Source organism: Pseudonaja textilis, chromosome 4, assembly GCF_049901715.1.
Source record: "Pseudonaja textilis isolate UNSWEBS1 chromosome 4, rPseTex1.2, whole genome shotgun sequence".
Lineage (NCBI taxonomy): Eukaryota > Metazoa > Chordata > Lepidosauria > Squamata > Elapidae > Pseudonaja > Pseudonaja textilis.
Window position 1 is genome coordinate 90429281 of NC_141993.1, and position 19132 is coordinate 90448412.

At 48.2% G+C, this 19132-nt stretch overlaps 1 protein-coding gene across 8 annotated transcripts in view; it reads right to left on the reverse strand.

Annotated features, from left to right (window-relative positions):
• Positions 1-1935: 1935 nt before the first annotated feature.
• Positions 1936-19132, reverse strand: part of LRCH3 (leucine rich repeats and calponin homology domain containing 3) — a 115587-nt gene continuing 98390 nt past the window's right edge. For 4 of the 8 annotated variants that reach the window (XM_087933704.1, XM_087933703.1, XM_087933700.1 and 1 more), the window contains one exon: positions 1936-7166. In XM_087933704.1, coding sequence (XP_087789830.1) covers positions 7044-7166 — 123 coding nt within the window. In that variant the 3' untranslated portion in view covers positions 1936-7043. Of the gene's footprint in view, positions 7167-17037; positions 18000-19132 lie in introns of those variants that run through there. The other 4 variants (XM_087933696.1, XM_087933697.1, XM_087933699.1 and 1 more) reach the window with 4 other exon arrangements.

Sequence of the window (19132 nt, forward strand, 5' to 3'; positions counted from 1 at the left end):
CCTGTGAAAACATACATACATACATACACACACACACACACACACACACACACACCGTGTTTCTCATATAATAAGGCTGGGTCTTATTTTTTGGGGGGGGAGCCCCGAAAAAATGGCTAGGCCGTCTTTTCGGGGGTGACTTAATTCCGCCCTCCCCTTGCATCTTCGGGTGGGCAATGACAGCTTGGAGGTTGACCTCGGCGTTGGTGGGGCACTTCGTATCGGGGTCAACGCAGGCAGCACCATATCCCGGTGTGCAACAAAAGTACTTCCTAACGGCAAGCCCCCCCCCATTCCCCCCCATTTCGCATGTTTTAATACAGGCCTTAATTTTGGGGGGAGGGGCTTAATTTCATTTCATGCCTATAAAACATGCTGGGATTTCCCATTGGGGGAGGCCGTATTGTTGGAGAAAGAGGGTATACGTTTATATATTTCATAGATTTTAACGGGTACAGGTATGTAGGTCTAGGTGTGTTCGGGTCTTTTCCTGTGTAAGATTAAGAGGATCTTGGCGACGTTTCGGTGAGGTCCCACTCGCCATCCTCAGGCTGGTGCTTTTAAAGTTGTCGCGACGCTTCAGCAGAATCTCATCTGCCATCATCAGGCTCGTGGGTTGGGCTTGCCTTCCTCATCAAAGACAAACCCAACCCACGAGCCTGATGATGGCAGATGAGATTCTGCTGAAGCGTCGCGACAACTTTAAAAGCACAACTATAAAGACGTGGGGAAATACCCAAAGAAACCTGAATACCGTGTGTGTGTGTATGTCTATAATAATATAATTAAAAATATATTTCATATATATATATTATTAATTAAAGGAAAAAGGGGAACTAATAAGTCCAAGAGGATGCCCAGACCTTAAACTGGTTATTCTAAAGGAGGGTGCAATTATTGTGGGGTTATTTTGTCTCACAGAGTTCAATGAAATTGCACGGGGGAACACATACCTGCAAAGCTTGATGCTCGCCGATTTTCACAATTTTGGAAACGTCGATAGGAAACCATCCCTCAGAACATACAGCTAATCCTCTACTTATGACCACAATGAAGCCCAGAGATTTCTGTTGCTCAGCGAGGAAGTGGCTAATAAGTTTCGCTTCGTTTTACGACATTTCTTGCCACAGTTTCTTTAGTGAATCCCTGCAGTCGTTGGGTTAGAAACGTGGTCCTTAAATGAATCTGGATTCCCCACTGAGGTTGCTTGTCACTGAAGATGGCATTTAATTTCGTTGGACGAGGTACATTGACAATCAAAGTAAGCTAAATTGTCAGAAGGTCGTAATCACGTGACCTGGGACACTGCAACTGTCATAAGTACACGCCAGTCGCCCAAAGTCTGAATTTGGATCAGGTGACCATAGAGATGCTGCAGTGATTGTGAAAAATCATCGCAAGTCACTTTTTTCCAGTTTCTTGTAACTTTGAACAGTCGCTAAAGGGACTGTTGTGAGTCAGGCTACCTGTATTTAATTCTCTTCCATTAAAGAGTAGAAGCTGCAGTCCTAGTGTTTATAGAGTGAGAATTGGAAGGAATTTCGAAGCTTCCTCAGTGTAGGAACTAACTATACAACACCTCTAGCAAATAACCACAGGCGCTCTTTGGCCACCATAAAATGGAAAATTAAGCCCATCGCTTCCTTTTGTCCATAGGATGTTAACTCCTGATTTCCCACGGCTTTTAGCAACCTGGATATTTGTGGAGACAGCCAGTGAAGTTACGTGGCTGTCTCTTTACTATAAAACTTAAGATTTCTTGGAAAATCCCCTTGAAAAGATGAGCGCTGGATGAGAAGAATTTCAACTTTATTGTAAAAATTATCGTGCAAAGCCCTTTTAGTGACAGCAAAACCAATTCCAAGTCGTGATAGAAGCCCAAATACGAGAGACCGAATAAACCCGCTTCGGAATAAACACTTCTGTTTTCGGAGGCAGATTTTAAAGCTTATTTTTTTTATTTATTTATTATTTCAAATCACCCAGGTTTGGAGTTTATTATATCAGGTGTGCTAGAAATGGACTGGTAACATATACAGGCAATTGAAAATAAAACCCATGATATTATGACATTTATATTTGATAGTCCTCCATCGAATGTATTTACAGACATACAAATATAGGAAATATTTAAAAAAAAAAATTTTTTTTTTTTGGCTACGCTACTACTTACACTGGCTTTTCCCCGGCACGGCACCCTCCAGATGGGACAGACCACCAATTCCCTTAATTCTGAGCCAGCAACTGGTGGGGGATTAAGGTCTTTGTGGTCCAACTCATCCGCCTCAGCACTAAACTGGGGAAAAGCCAAATTACACCGGAAGCCCTGATCTTCCGGCCTAGAAAAAAGGCGAGTTGTAGGGCCCTGGGGTGGAAAAAAAACCTCAATTTTTTTCAACAGTTCTACTGAGAACATCCATTTTTTTAACAAGAAACTCTTTAATTTCCTCAAGACGTAACACCCGTTACGAGAGAAGGAACGTGGAAAGATTCTCCAATTTTCTTAGGAATCAAACTGCTGTGAACGTCACGCAACCGAGTTCATTTTGCAAAGTACGAACCTTCGGCTCATTGTAGGGGAACTTCGGGATTGCTCCGTGCTAATATCCTACTCTTGGGAGACCGTGCTTGCTCCATGAGCTGGGGTTAGTAGCAGCAGTAACTTTCTCCAACCCAACGAAGGAATAAAGCAATTTCTTTTCTCTGCAATGCTTGGGAGAGGCAGAGATGGTTAAGCAGCTATCTATCCTCAGATCTGATCCGGAAAAAAAATAAAATAAAAAACAAATTGTGGTTCTGCTTTCCACGGAGCTAACTTGACGTTTGACCCAGGAGACGGGGAATGAGGATGGCCTGGATGAGCAATGATCGATCGACACACAATGGGCCTTCACACAACACACGAGAATGCCAGGCTGATTCCTTTGTTTCTGGCCAACTCAATCCCTGGTAATGGGGGAATAATGTGGCCAGGTAAACGTCAGGTGGTAAGAAAGGGAATTCAAACACAGGAGAATGAGCAGGGAAGCTCTCGGCCAGTGAAAAGACAGGCTGCGAATGTCAGTTGCAAAAATGTGCAGTTCCTTGATACAAAAAAAAATCCTAGCATTGAACTAATGTAACAGAAAATGCTGGGGGGTGTTTGCTGAGCCAGGAGGGACCCCCCCCACACACAACTGTTATATCTTCATTATAAGACCGTCATCTGCAGTTGCTTCTACCAACCGTTTTAACACACTTTTTTGGGGGGGTTTTCATCAACGATTAAGAAGAAGAAGAAAAAATTGCACGTAAATAGAGCAAAACACAAAATCTCCAAGCCGTTTCAAACCTGAAATTAAAAACAAAACAGAAAAAGGGGGTGGAGGCTGTCTTTTTTTTTCTCTCTCTCTCTTTTCTTTGGGTGCAACGACAACCCAAACCGTGTTGGCTGAATAGACGAGAAGGGGTTTTTGAACCCTTCTGAACCCAGAAACAAAGCCCATGCGGCAGGCGGTTATCACACCGGTGCTGCTTTGGGCTGAGGGTGGTGGTGGTAAGAGGGACGGATTTTTGTGCCTTTTTGGGGGCCTGGGCTGAGCTGCCCCTGAAGAATGTCTCCTATGGTTCCTGCACCAGAGGCCAGCAAAGCATCCTACAAAGGGTACCCCCTGTCCCCCCACCCACGTCAGTGGCGGGTTTTTCCCGTGTTCCCTTTTGGGCCCTTGAACATGGCTCCAATGGGCAAGCGCCGCCGTGAGCATCTTTTGCAACGAGGCGGGCAACCCCTGTTGCGCGCGCGTTTCTTTCGTCTCTGTGTTGACACCAAAGTCGACCCACACAACCGAGCCCGCGAGGAATACTTTTTCCAAGCGAAGGCACACAATTCAAGTGTTATGCTACCGTGGCGACGTTAAGGCGGGCGGACTTCAGTTCCCAGAATTCCCCAGCCAGCCAGCCAGCCAGTCGTATCTGTTTCTTTTTCTCTTTAACCTCCTAAAGTGGAGAGAGAGATTGCAGAGGAAGGGATTCCAAGAGAGGAAGCTGTGCTGACTGGGGGATTCTGGGAATTGAAGTCCACAAAGTCTTTAGTCTAATGGTTAAGGCAGAGCTCTCCAAACTTGGCCACTTTAAGACTTTGTGGACTTCAACTCCCAGAATTCCCTAGCCAGCCAATTCCTGTTTCTTTTTCTCTTACTCCCCTAAAGTGGAGAGAGATTGCAGAGGAAGGGATTCCAAGAGAGAAAGCTATGCTGGCTGGGGAATCCTGGGAGTTGAAGTCCACCCATCTTAAAAGTTGCCAAGGTTGACAACAGTGCCCTACGCAAAGACCAGACTCCCCCAAGCAAACCGTTTTCACTCCAACTTTGCCCCAAATGTTCATTTTTAACAGTTTGGAAGCGCTCGAGGCTTGAAATAGTGTTCTGACCTCAAGAACAGGGTTATCTTGGACTCGAGATTCTGCCCAGGGACCCTGAACTAGCTCAGTTGACTCTGGAAACAAGTCGCTTCTAATTCAAAAGACGTCATCGTGCGCACCTCAAAGAAAGAGTTTAGGATTTCAAAGGCTCCAAACTTACACTAGTGCAAGAGCCTGGGCGTAAAAAAAAAAAAAAAATGAGAATTTTCACACAGAGAGTTCCCGCACTGACGAGATTTCTCCGTTTCTCAACCTAGCCGGGTGCGAGTATAGCCCAAGAACCGCCGATCGGTAAAAACCAGGAGCTCCCAAATTTAGCAACTTTTAAGACACAGCTGGCTGGAGAATTCTGGGAAGTGAAGTCCACGGGTCTTAAAAGTTGCCAAGTTTGGAGACCTCTGGGTAAAACAAACACAGCAGAGAACTTGTAAGCAGACAAACTAGGAGAGTGTAGATTTAACTCCGGAAACTCAATCCTACAAATTGAAGACTTTGGAAACGTGGCGTTGTGTCCCTTCAAAAAGGTCCCTTTGGCCACGCCGAAAAAGAGACGAACACCAAAATAAAAGAGCGATGGAGGCAGAGAAAGAAAAGGGCAGGAAGGAAAGAAATAGGGAAGCCCTGGGAACGCTGCCTGTTTGTAGCTCGGAGAAGCAAACAGGTGCTTGAAAACAAACAGGGTTGATCGGAAATAACTAAGTAGAAAAAAACCAAACCCAGTTATGGTGCTGTGGCTCAATTTCCAAATCTCTTCCAGCCAAACCTCCTTTGTCTTACCTCTTCCACACTGCACATCTGTCACGAGCGACCTTCGCTACCTTTGGGTTCACTTAGGAGTCCGAGATACACACCTCATTCACATGCAAAGCATTTTTCTTTCTTTTTCGAAAGTTCTCCGGCCCTGCAACAACGGAGAACGGGGACTTCATTCCCCCCCCGCCCCCGGCAGCTGAATCGGCCAACTGAAATTTTGACTTCCCAGCCGATGCACCTCCTGCTACTTAAATCAGGAATCGAATGGCTACAAACTCCCTTCAATTGCAGACTCTTTTCCTGGCACCTTAAACATTCCGGTTTCCTTTAGGGAATCACACAGGTTTCCTCAACGGCAGGGATGTCCAACCTTGGGTCACTTTTTAAGACTTGTGGACTTCCAACTCCCAGAATTCCCCAGCCGGCTGAGACTGTTTCTTTTTTCTCTGAACCTCCTAAAGTGGAGAGAGAGATTGCAGAGGAAGGGATCCCAAGAGAATAAGCTCTGCTGGCTGATAAATTCTGGGAGTTGAAGTCCACAAGTCAAGGTTGGATACGCTTGCTCTACGGCACAACAGGGCTGCCCCAATCCTATCCATACACCGGAGCGCACACTTTTCCACTCTCAACACAAGAAGTGGCTTTAACTGGGATTGTCCGCAAGCGTGGAAACCATACGGGGAAAAAAAAATCAAGACGGAGGATCTCTTTGAATAGGGTCCCGGTTGGAGAGATCCAGCCTGCGATTCTCACCAACGGGCAGAGGCTCGCCGTTCGTTCGTTCTGAAAAAACTTGCAAATTTTATTCAGGTTTGTCTTTTCTCCACGTGGGCAGAATTACGGTCCGGGCAGATTCAAGGTGTGGCAGCCGCTTTTCCAACCGGGTTCAAACTGTGCCTGGTTCACTTAAAGAGCTCTTCCCAGTTGCCCTCTCCAAATAAGTGCTTAAAGTGGTTTGCAATCTCACATTTTATAAACGCTCATTAAGAAAACTAGGTAGGTGAACAGGAGGAAGAAAGCAACAAAAGCTAGATTGGGTCAGTTGCATGAAAACAAAAGCTGCTCTTTGAAGCACCCAGAAGGGCATCTAGCTGTGCCCCATTCTTCTTCATTTAACAGGCATCATTGATACATTTATTGCTCAAATTTCAGCTCCTTCGTGCTGCTAGAATAAAAAAAAAACCAACAACATTTGAGGGGTGAGATTAAAGTCGTACCAGGCTCTCTCCGATTCAGGCATCCGACTTGCTGATTTTTTGGATCAAATCGTGCTGAATTTCTTGCACGTCTTGGAAACCCACGAATGCGTATTTAAAAAAAAAAAACAAGATCGTGCAAGAAACATCTCAGTGGGAAGCGACGACGATGGAAAAGAAGGAAAAAGAAGAGGATTCAGGACTGGCTAAGGACCATCATTGCTGGGATCCTTCGGGAGCCGGTCTTGTCTGCGGGATTGTTCAGAGCAGAAGTGCAAAAATAAAATAAAAAATATAAAAATAAGGGATTTTTTTCCCCCACCCCTCTCCATGTTAAACCTACCAGGAAACTCACATTTTTTATAGAGGCGGGGTTTACAAAGCTCTCCTTCCTTTTTCTCCCCTGCCCCGATTGATTTCCCCGAGGAGGAGATTTCAATAGGAAGCCGAGGGGCTCCTGGAGTTTTTCACCCGTTCCCTCCGCCCCAAGGGGGCGAAAAACCACCACTTTCCAAATTGCAAAAGTCCGATGCGGAGAAACGAAAAGGCAAAAGGATTCCCACCAGGAGTTCGGGCTTCGGCGGTCGCTCTTCGAACACGACGGACGGTCTGTGCTTGGAGAGGTGGCTGCACGCGCCTCCTTCCGTCAGCCCCGGGCAAGAGGTGGTTCTCGGGGGAGTGGGGGTGGGGGCTCCTTAGGCCGCGCCCAGGTGGTGCTGTTGTTTTGGGGGGGCCCATTCCAGGAGGGCCTGGACAGTCTCTGCCACCTGCGCCAACCCTTTCTCTTCTAAAATATGCAGAGGCAAACACAGTCGCTCCTACAGAGGGGGAGAGAAAGACACACGCACACGACACACACGCACAAAAGGGGTGGGGAGGGAAAAAAAACGACAGGATGACGATGAAAAATGGATAGGAAAAAGGGAAGCGAAATTAAATTTGGACGGGGTGAGCGTGAGGGAAGGAAGATGATGGGATGGGGGGGGGGTGCTGGCTGAGGGGGGCGCCGAAGGAATGAATGCAGGGCGTCCCAAAGGTGCGTTGGCAAAAAGCAACGGGGTTTTCTCGGTTACGTCAGGGCTCGTAAAACGATTCTCTGGTCTTTCAGAGTTGCCCAGGTTATTTATCCATCCAGCGTACGTGGGCGAGCAAGATAATATTATGGACACCTCACCTCGACGGATAGAACCCAATGAAACGCGTTAGAAAGATCTAGGTTCAAGTATATGAATGTCTAGGCCAGAGTTAACAGATAATCAGAGTTGGAAGGGACCTTCTAGGTCATCTAGTCCAACCCCGCCTACGCCATTTCTGACAAATGGCAGTCCAATCTCTTCTTGAAGGTCTCAAGTGATGGTGCTCCCACAAACCTCCGAGGGCAACTTCTGTTCTCCAAATATTCCGGGTTGTCGGGCCAGAGTAGGAGAGCGGGGGACGAAAGAGGGGATGGTTTTGTGGGTCAGGCACAGGTGTGCGTCGTTGCGCCTGCAACGTTTGCAGTGGCGCTTACGCGCAAGGGGCCACAAGGAGGTTTGCGTGGATGCGTGCACCCTAGCTGGTTACTCGTACGGCTTGGTGGCAATTAAGCCACAGTAGTGGGCCGTGGCCCATAGATTGGGGACCCCTGTTGTAGGCCAGGGGTCTCCAACCTTGGCAACTTTTAAGCCTAGCGTACTTCAACTCCCAGAATTCCTCTGTTTTTTTTTCTCCTATCCTCTCCAAAGATGAGAGAGTGCAGAGGCAGGGATTACAAGAGAGTAAGCTATGCTGGCTGAGGAATTCTGGGAGTTGAAGTCCCCAAGGCTTAAAGTGGCCAAGGTTGGAGACCCCTCTGGTCTAGGCCATCTAACCACTGAAGTGCAGCATGGTTTATATGAACAAAATATCTATCTATCTATCTATCTATCTATCTATCTATCTATCTATCTATCTATCTATCTATCTATCTATCAATCAGATTCTGGACTGGTATTTGATCTCAGTTTATAGCCGGTCACTATATGATCTACAGTTTGAGATGGGAGCCCGCAGTCACACTCACTTTACACAGAGAGTCCCATCCGAGTCCGCGTGAGGTGCGAATGCTACTCAGGATTGTCCACGGCTGATGTGGTAGTTCAAATCCTGGCAGCCTTTTCTGTGGGGTCATTTATATCACTCTTTCTATGTCTGGGCGCTTAACGCCCCCTTTGGCTTTCCCTTGGGAAAATCCTAACTGAAGAACGGATGAAGCTTCTTGGATGAGAAGCGAAACCTCTTTGGGGCAAAACAATGAAAAGCCCAGTTGCCTCTTCAAAAAGCACTTTTGGGATAACCGTGACCTGGATGATGGAGACTCTCCACAGACTCGACCGCAAGACCCTTCCTTGTTCTCCTGGGACGCGAAAGGGGAAGGGAGCTTCCCTTTGAGGAGACTGGGGAGAGCAGCCCACCCTCCCCGACCCCCAGAGGTCCTGCCCCTCCCTCAGTCACCGAAGCTTCCTGGGAGACTCTGGGGCCAGCTGTGCTCTTCTCTTAGCCCAGTGATGGAGACCTTTACGGCACACAGTGCCCAAACTGGGACGTTCATGTATACATGTGCATGGGCGCATGACAGAGCGCTGGAAAGCCGAAGACCAGCTGGCCAGTGCACGAATATCTGCATTTTTTGTGGGTTTTTTGCCATTTTAGGGGCCGTTTTTGGGACATATTCACACCAAAAACAGCCTGGAAAATGGCCTGAAACAGCCTGGGAAGCAGCCTGTTTTTTGGGCCATTTTCAGGCTGTTTTCTGTGCCAGAAAACGGTCTCAAAACAGCCTGAAAATGGCCTGGTTTTTGGGGTCATTTGGGGGGCCTTTTTCCAGCGCTCCAGCGCCTGCGAAGACCAGCTGGCTGACCAGAAACCAGAAGAGCAGCTGGCGATGGTGTGGGAACAGGGAATTACGTGACCCCGGGGCACTGCAACCGTCATAAATACAAGTCCATTGCCGAGTGCCTGAATTTTGATCCAACGTGACCCATCGGGATGCTGCGGTGGTCGCAAGTGTGAAAAACAGCCTTAAGTCACTTTTTTTCAGTGACGTCGTACCTTTGAATGGTCACTAAATGAAAATAGGCCGAGGGCTATTTGTACAACCCATCACACAACACAGAGGATCAAGGAAATAAAACAGACCAATGAGTATGTTAACTAACATCGAATCTCCCTCCCAATTCAAATGTTTTGATTTCGGGAGGGATTTTTCGTCCTTTAAATCAGAGGAATTTTTCTCTCACTTTCCTTGCACGTGGAGGGGTGTACAAGCCGGGTTCTGGGTGCAAGACAGACATGCCCCAAGACAAATTCCACACTTGGCCCATAAAAGAATTCTAATTCTAATTTGTCTCCCACTGAGGTTGCTCCGTGACCCGAGACTCCGTCCGTTGTCCTCTTCAGACTAAATGAACAAGGACCACCCAGCTGAATTTAGAGGTGACTTTTATTTCAACCAACAAAGCCCCCAAAGCAACAGAGCCTGCACCAGCCTGGCGACAAGAGGCATACAAAGAGAGCATGCAAAATACAGGTGTGTATAGCAAGCATCGAAGAAGGAAAAAAAAGCCAAAACTCTTATTATTAGCGGTGGGTTTTATAGGGAGAATCAAGGTAAGAAGAAAAACAAGCCAGAGATAAATCTTCTCATGGGTGGAATTCATCCACGAGGGGTGGAAAAGTGTGCCTGTTCACGGGGCGGATAAACGAATCTCCCCGCTCTGCGCCGTTGGAAGATTTGCACAGATTTGCTCCTTATCAAACCGTCTGTGCAAATGCCTCCATCTAGAAATGTTTGGCGTGCCCAAGAAAAGGGCAGTCCTTGGTCTAGCTCAGTGTGTCGCCAACTGTGGTCCATGGACACTTAGGGAAGGGAGGCGCGATACCAAAAAGGTTATGATTTAAATCTTGAGATAAGTCTCAGAGGGGTCCGTGGCTACAAAAAGTATGTAAAGGAGGCCTGTGGTGAGGAAAAAGGTTGGGAACTTTCAGCTTACTATAACAATTCTGGAAAACTGAACATGCGCAATGCTGATCTCAGCCTTGTCTTGATTTTGAAATGATTTTCTGATCCTAAACAAATTTTGAGAGTCCCTTCAGAGATCTGTGGTCTCTGGGACTCCTTCCACTCCTTCCCACCATTAGTCAGGCGAGATACAGATGAACAGAGTTGGAAGGGACCTTGTGGGTCATCTAGTCCAACCCCCATCGCCCAAGCAGGAGACCCTACGCCATTTCTGAGGACCCTGTGCTAAACTGTAAAAGGGATTTGGTTCTTAGCTTAAGGCAGGGTATCCAAGCTAGAATAAGGCCTGTGGACTTCAAATCCCAGGTTTCCTCAGCCAGCTACACTGGAAGGGATCTCCGAATGCCTTGGAGCCTTATATTTCGCTTTTTCCCAGGCAAAAGCTGGGAAGATTCTTGTATTATAGGCAGAGAACAATAAAGTATCTAGAAGGTTGGAAAGAAGGTTTTGTGTTTTGTGTTTATGTTTGTTGTTAAAAAATAAAAAAAAATTAGAAAAAACTAAATACAAATAAAATAAAGCAGCTAGTTTGAATCTACACAGGTGGGCCTGGTTGTTCGTGCCGGACATATATTGTTTTTAATCTTATAAGATGCCTAGAGTGGCCTGACAACCAGATGGACAGTATTTAAACTAACTAATTAACTAATTAACCAATTAACTAAATAATGGTAGTCCTCAACCTTACGAACACAATTATTGAACCCGACATTTCTGTTGCTAATTGAGATATTTCCTAAGTAAGTTCTGCCCCGTTTTACAGCCTTTCTTGCCACAGTTGCTTAAGTGAATCAAGGCAGGTTATCAAGTTAGGTTGTTAAGTGAATCTGACTCCCCCACTGCTCATCGGAAGGTCGTAAAAGGGGACCACGTGATCCCAGGACACTGCAACCATCATAAATGTGAACCGGTTGGCAAGGTCCACATTTTGATCACGTGACTTGCAATGGCCTTAAGTGCGAAAAAGGGTACTAAAAAAGGGTACCTTTTTTCCATGCCGTTGTAACTTTGTGCGGTCACTAAACAAACTGTTGTAAGTCAAGGACTACCTGCAACTAACTAACTAACCCGTTGCCCTAATTTTTTCTTGGCTGGTTGGACAATGCAGTTTGGTTCTTTCTATACCCTTGGGGAATCTAGAGCCATGATGGCAAACCTATGGCACGCAGAGCCATTTGTGAGGGCACATGAGCCCTAGCCAAACTTACCTGCACTGCGCATGTGCGCATTTCCCAGATGATTTTTGGCCCAGCTGAGGCCTTTTTCGGCCTCCCAGAGGCTCAAGGGAAGCCTCTGCAGCCTTCGGAGGCCGAAAAACAGGCCAGTTTCATCATTTCCGGTATTTCCGGAAATGACAAAACAGGCCCATTTTTTTGGCCTCCAAAGGCCTCTCTGGGAGGCAGAAAAAGGCCTCAAAGTGGCCGAAATTCAGCTGGGAGGCGCGCAATGCAGGTAACGGGATGGCAGGGGGATTGTGCGCACATGCACAGGGGGCGTGGAGGTGGCCGTGCGCACATTGCCTTCTGGGTGCTGGCACCCAAGCGCGCACGCGCAAATGCGTGCACAATTTTCAGCACAGGAGCCCAAGAAGGTTAGCCACCACTGATCTAGAGTTTTCCTTCTTTGGGGCAGCACAGACCTAGTCATGGGGCAGGGTTGATCTCTAAGCACCCAAATCTCACCCCAGGTGGCAGCTTTCTTCTACAGATTACCCTTGTGCAATTTCCAAATTGCAGGGCAGGCACCACCAAGCTGAGGAATTGAAGTCACCCCTTCTCCAGTTATGTGACTTTGGGGGGGAATCCTAAATTTGGGTTTAAAATGGTATGAGCTATGGGACAAAACACACCGAGCATAGCAACAGGCCTGGTTCAAGCCAGATCCAGATAAGCCAAGGTAACGCCTGCTTCAGCTTGCAAGCGCTAGCAAGACTAAACCAAGCGTGACGGAGCTAAGGATCCAACTCAGAAAAGAAATATAATTCAAGGGATATGCAGGAAAAAAAAAAAACACCTATCAGCTGCACAACCATGCAGGGAATCCATAAGGTTTCTCATTGCAGCAGCAGTGGCCACCAAACGACCCAAATAATGAACTGACTATTAATAATGCAATTCAGGAGTTACGTCAGCGAGGTTAATGCACAATAGGTTTTCACGGCATTCCCAGGCACCGGTTTGTAAACCTTCAACCAGCGTGTTTCAAGTCCTTGGTGCTCTCTGAGCTGGGTGGTTTCTCAAGCAGACGTTTCCCTACCCAACTAGGTAGCATCAGCAGTGCTAGAGAGGAGTGAGTGGACCTTACTCCTTTCTAACACTGATGATGTTACCTAGCTGGGTCATGAAACGTCTTCAGTGGTGTCAAATGTCATCAATGGAACAGCTTGGTGGCGAGTGGCCAACCAACCTAGATTTCAGGAGCTAGAAGGGAGCGGGGTTTGCTATCTATAGGCAAATTGCTGGTATATAAACAGAGAGCAAAGCTCACTTCCGCCTACCACGGATGACGTTACCTAAGTTTTCCTGAAAATACTACATATCCTGAAAGTAGGGCCTAGCTGGATTTTTACACACGCACCCAATATAAGCCCCAACCCCCAAATAAACCCTAATTAAGACCCTAATTAAGCTAGGGTGGGTGGAGCTGCCATACTACATGCCTCTGGATGGTTGTAGCCAGGCCTCACACACCCCGACACCTGCCTTGCCGGCCCATTTCTTCTGCCGCCGGCAAGGCTGGCCAGGCCTTCCTGAAGGCCTTTGGAGCTGAGAACAAAGCTCAGGATCGATCCAGAGCTCTGTTACCAGCTGCACAGGCCTTCAGGAAAGCCTTGCCGGCGGCAGAAGAAGAAGTTCCTGAAGGCCTCTGACAGAGAAAAGGGGGAAACCTGGACAAATGAGATTAGCCATTGGATGACGTCCCCTGAAAATAAGACCTGGTGCCTTTTCTGGTGGCAAAAAAAAAAAGGGCAGGGTCTTATTTTTGGGGAGAAATACGGGAGTTGGGTAATGAAATGTCTTCAAGAACCCCATCGTAGTCCTCTTCCTCCTCCTCCTCCTCCTCCTGCTCCCTTCCTGCACTGATGATATTCCATTGGGTCCTGAAACGCCTGCAAGGAAACAACCAAGCTCAGAGAGCAACGAGGACCCCGGCGGAGTTCACGCCGGAGCTGCAAATTTTATAGGTACGATCCCATGTGCACGTTCAAGTAAGACCTGAGGGTTATTTGCTATCAATGGGCGTATCGTTGCCAGAGAAGAAAAAGAAGAGAGTCGCTGTTGCGCTTCTAGCGGCCGGCGAAAGGGAGGGGATGAACAGAGAGGCCGGCCTAGAGAGGTCTCCTGCGACTGAAGACCACCAGGTGAGGGCAATCCAGGCAGGACTGTCCTGCCTGAGCAAAAGGCAATTTTTGGGAGCCGTCGGGTTCCTGCCTAGAGAGAGCAACAGGGTTCCCTGAGAAAGTCAAAAGCACCGCAGAGAATAACAGGCGGAGAAGGGGCCCCTTGGTTCTACCTGGGCGGAGCTGTTTTCTGGCAGACATTTCATGACCCAACTAGGGAACATCATCAGTGTTAGAAGGAGGGGAGGACTTTGTTCTCTGTATCTATACAGCCCTGATGAGGTTAGCTAGTTTGGGTAATGAAATCATCATCATCACCTTCAACTTTTAACGACCCCATAATCCCTTGAGGGGTGGAGTCTCGGCAACTGAATTGAGCTGGCAGTGTGTTTTACTGGCCGGATGCCCTTCCTGTTGCCAATGCGGAGTTTTTTTCCCTCCCCCCAGGCAGATATAGTCTCATCGTGCCCAGAGTGAGAAATACCTGCCCCTAGGTGGGATCGAACTCGCAGCCTCCCGATTGTAAGGTGAGAGCTCCGCCTCTAGGCCCCCGCGCCACTCTAGGTTGGGTCACGAAATGTCTGCAGGAAAACCACCAAATTCAGGGAGCGCAGAGGACCCCCCGTTTCAACCCTGAGCTACGAATCATTCTCCTTTGGTCAGGCTGAGCAGGTTCCGCCTGGTGTTCACCTGAGCACCAGAGGCCGAGCGCCTAGAGGAGAAATTTCCCCGCAAGGCTGCCTAAAGGATGGAGAATCTCTCCAAGCAGAGGCCGGTGTTAAGACCTCTTGTCAAATCCTACCGGAACTCCCCCTCCTTATTGCGCCAGGGGGACGGACAGGGGGGACAAAGAGGTTTAGGTTTGAGATGCCTTCAAGTCAAGCAGGGTTTCTATTCCGGGCGAGCCTGGAAGCGGTTAGGAACGTAAGTCCCCTAACAATCACTTGGGTTGGAAATAAATAAACCAGGATAGACATTTTAATACTGTGTCTTGTAAGAGGATGCTAAAACTGTAATCGGGCGTGGTTCCGCAAATGGCCATAAGAGGGAGCCAGAAAACTGGGTTGTTGAGTCTCGGTGAGTCTCTCTATTCCGTCTGTTGGAGAGTTTTGCCGTTCCTTCTAAATCAGGGGGTCCCCAACCACCGGTCCGCGGACCGGTACCAGTCCGGGGAACATTTTCTACCGGGCCACCAGTTTGCTGGCTGCCGCCATCTTGTTTGGATGAGAAAGTGCTTTCGGTGAGCTTTTCCGGTTGGAAAGCGGCGTTTGGGTCCTGAAGGAATCCTCGCGCCTTAGTTTCCTCGAAGGGGGCTTCAACGAAACTAAGGCGCGAGGATTCTTTCAGCACCCAAGGCACGGCGAGCCGAGCGACCGTCCCGAAGCCGTCCTGAAGCGAAGCCCATCAACAAAGGTACAAAGGAGGAGTTGAAGGTGGCGGGGAGAAGCGGGGGACGGCTGGCTGGCCGGTCGCTCGGCTCGTCTTGCCTTGTCATGCGTGCTGATGCCGGTACCGGGCCGCGGATCATTTTGTGATGCCAGTACCGGGCCGTGGCACAAAAAAGGTTGGGGGCCACTGTTCTAAATGACTGTTCCTGATCGTTGATATAACTCTGTTACTGAACTGTTTTTGATACTGGACTTTAATATTGGAATTGTCCCTGAACCTGAAGACTGACTGCTTTCCCTGTGAATGACTTTGGACTGCTTGTTTTGGACTTGGCTTAAATGTTTATTGGAAGTAAAAACCTACATTTACTGTACGGAGTATCTGTGTGCTGTGTGTTGTTCTTCGCTACTCTCACTACGTCTCCCTGTATGCGCTCATTCTCCTAACGGGGAATTACCTCAATAGAAGCCGATAGGGCTGAGACTGAATCAGACTGAGGCAATGAAAGAGAGCGGGGGTGTTTCAGGCAGTCCTCGACTTACGATCACAGCTGCATTCAACATTTCCATCGCTAAGCAAGACAGCTGATGAGTTTTGCCCCCCCACCCCATTTTACGATCTTTCTTGGTCACGGCTGTTCAGTGAATCGCTCCAGTTGTTAAGTAAGTAACACAATTGCTAAGCGAATCCAGCTTCCCCTTTGACCCTGCTGGTCAGATGGTCGCAAAAGGGGGATCGGTGATCTTGGGACACTACGACCGTCGTGAATACGAGCCGGCTGCCGAGTGTCTGAATTTTGGTCACGCGACCATTGGTGGGGGGAGGGAGCTGCCACAGTTGTTAAGTGTGAAAAACTGGTCTCAAGTGCCTTTTTTTTGAGCACCGTCATAACTTCAGTCACTGAATGGACCGTTGTAAGTCGAGGACTACCTGTAATTGCTTTAAGATCTCAATTCGAACAGGTAAACAGGTAGAAAAGCCACAGTACAGATCCATGTCCTTCCAACTTGGCCACTTTTCCAGGAGAGTTGAAGAGACTTCAATTCCCAGAATCCCCCATCCGCCATCGATTGCCAAGATGAAAAAACACAGATTTATAAACAGAAGGAGAGCAGAAACGCCGTTTCTGATGGGACGCAGCTGGAATATTTATGGAGGCGAAGAAACCCACACAGGGAAATCCTCCAGCTCTGAAATAGGAGACTGGGGGGCACTGGATGAAAGCCTTCCCTCGATTTACGGCCACTATTGAGCCCAGGATTATGGTCTTAAGCTATTGCTGCCGTTAAGTGAGATGCCCACGTGATCCTGGCTCTCCCCGTTGCAGTTGTTATGCAGCGGGTTGCGCAACAAATGGCCGTAAGCCGAGGACCGGCTGCATTTCTTCGAGATACCTATCGGGTGAATTAAAAAGGGCTGACTTGGATTGACCGAGAAGCTGTGCAGAGGTAGCCAGGATATCAGCTCGGAGACCAGGGCTGCTCTCCCCCGGGGGAAATGCTCGAGAGCTGGCCGAGAGCTTACAGAGAGGTTGTTCTCCTTGGAGAAATATTTTACTACCTGAGTAATTATCCAAGTGGGAGGAAAAAAGGAAGAGATACCCAAAGAAGAGGCCTCGATAAATTGTGTGTGTTTTTTTAAAAGCCCAACTTTGAGGAGCTTCCTCTTCTAACGTTGTGCTCTAATCCCCAGAGAGATTCCTTGCACCAGCTAAAAAAATAAAAATCCTATTATTTCAATGTTGGGGTGTCCAGAGTCACGAAGGAACGTTTGAATCTCTTTTAGGGGACATTTCACCCGGAGCGGCAACGGAGAACTCTGAAGCAGCAACCCTTTTGTTTTGATTTTTTTAAAAAAAGAAAGAGAAAGGCTGGTCTTTATTCCAAGCCCTTGGGAGAAAAACCTGGAAAATCCTGCAGTTGCTCAAACCTCGAGAAATATGCATTTAAAAAAAAAACCTGGATGGTACCCAAAAGGAAGACGGCCAAACCATCTTCACCTCCTAACAAACCAGCTGGTTTCTTTTTTCTTTCCCCCTCCCCTTCCCCGACTGCTAAATTTCCCTTATTGTCTCTACCCTGTGCTTCACAACCCGAAACTTCCTATTTTACAAAAATATCTAGTCGTGTAGTTAAAATAAATCCATGCATTCCCGTTTTCTCTTTTCTTTCCTGCGACTTCCAGAAAGCATTCCACGTGTGACACAGCAAGACTTTCTTTAAAAAAAAAAAAATACTATGCAAAGGTTTAAGACCAGGGGGTCGGCAACCGGTGGTCTGCAGGCCCAAATCCAGCCCGCAGGCTAACTATGGGGTGGCTGGAAACCGATGGTCAGCCCTGAGACTCAGAGCCAGGCTCCTGGAGGGGCAGGAGAAGAGGACGGGGCCCATCCCCGCGGATGTCACCTCCCTCGGTTTGCAGGACCTGCCAGCCACCCCTGCGAGAGGCAGAGAAGGGGCAGGATCTGGGCCCTTTGGGATCTTAAACGGTTGCCGACCCCTTGCTTCGGAGATGTAACTCTCAGCCTGCTGGCCCAGAGCAGTTTCACGGGTGGATTTGAACCCGTGCCGTCTCCCGCAAACCGCGTGCCACCCAGTTGGGAGGAGCCGGCGTAGAGGACCGGCAAGGTTGTGCGTGATTTCGCTTCGTTTTGTGTTTCGTGTTTTGTGTTTTTTGTTTCTCTCAGAGGAAAAAGACCCAGCGGTAGAACACACAGACCAGGAGCATCAAGGTACAGTAAAAGGCCGCGAAAGCACAGAGCTGAGTAGAAAGTAGCACCAGATTAGTCTCTTCGGAGTCTGTGCCCAGAGAAAGGAGGGATTCAACAGTCCTCTGAATGCTGAGGTTTAGCTGGAGAATGTCAGAAGGGGAACACAGGCTGTCCTGTCCGGAAGTGGGCAGCAGGAAAGGGAAAACAGACAGAAAAAAAATTAGTAGAAGCTCGCTCGGTAGGCAGGCCGGAGTCTGCGAAGCTGCCCAACGTAAGATCCTCGCCAGGTTGCAACGCTCCCGTTTCTAAAACCATTGTTATGCCCAGACATACCACTTAGGACCATAGCTAAGAGTGAAGGTTCCCCTCGCACGTATGTGCTCGTCATTTCTAAGGGGCAGTGCTCCTCTCCGTCATAAAGCCGAAGAGCCAGCGCTGTCCGAAGACGTCTCCGTGGTCCTGTGGCCGGCAGGACTAAACGCCTTCGAAGGCGCATGGAAGGCTGTTCCTTTCCCACCAAAGATGGTTCCTATTTTCCTACTTGCATTTTTTAACGTGTTTTTGAACTGCTAGGTTGGCAGAAGTTGCTGGGACAAGGAATGGGAGCTCACTCCATTACGCGACGCTGGGGGTTCGAACCGCCGACCTTTCCAATCGACAAGCTCAACGTCTCAGCCACTGAGCCATCGCATCCTTCTTAGGACCGTAGCTGAGTCGACATTTCCACCCCTAAGCAAGACAGCTGTGAAGTGAGTCCTGCCCCATTTTGACATTTGCCTTCCCACCGTTGTTAAGTGAATCGCTGCGGTGGGGAAAGCGAGTGACATGGTTTGCCCCACTGTTCCGAAGAAGCATCTTGGAGGAGAAGCGGAACGTCTTGGGAGGAAAATCAAAGGAAGACCAGCTGCTTTTTGGAAAAAAAAAACAGCAACTTTGGGACAACCACGACCTGAATGACGGAGAATCTCCAAAGACATTTTAATAAGACGGTTGTTAAGTGAATCTGGCTTCCCCCTTTGACTCTGCATGGCAGAAGGTGGCAAAAAAGACGATCAAGTGAACCCCAAAACCCCATCTGTCGATTGCTTCGAAAGTCAGCTTTACACCAACTTTTGAAACGGCCCATCTCTGTCCCAGAACTCTGGACTACGTACAAATAAGCGTCTCAAAGCACTTTGTACTGTGCAGGTAGCCCTCAACTTACAACCATTCGTTTAGTGACCGTTCCGGGGTTGTAAATGTGTTTTTCACATTTACAACCATTATAAACCCTCCTGTGGTCACCTGATCAAAATTCAGACGCTTG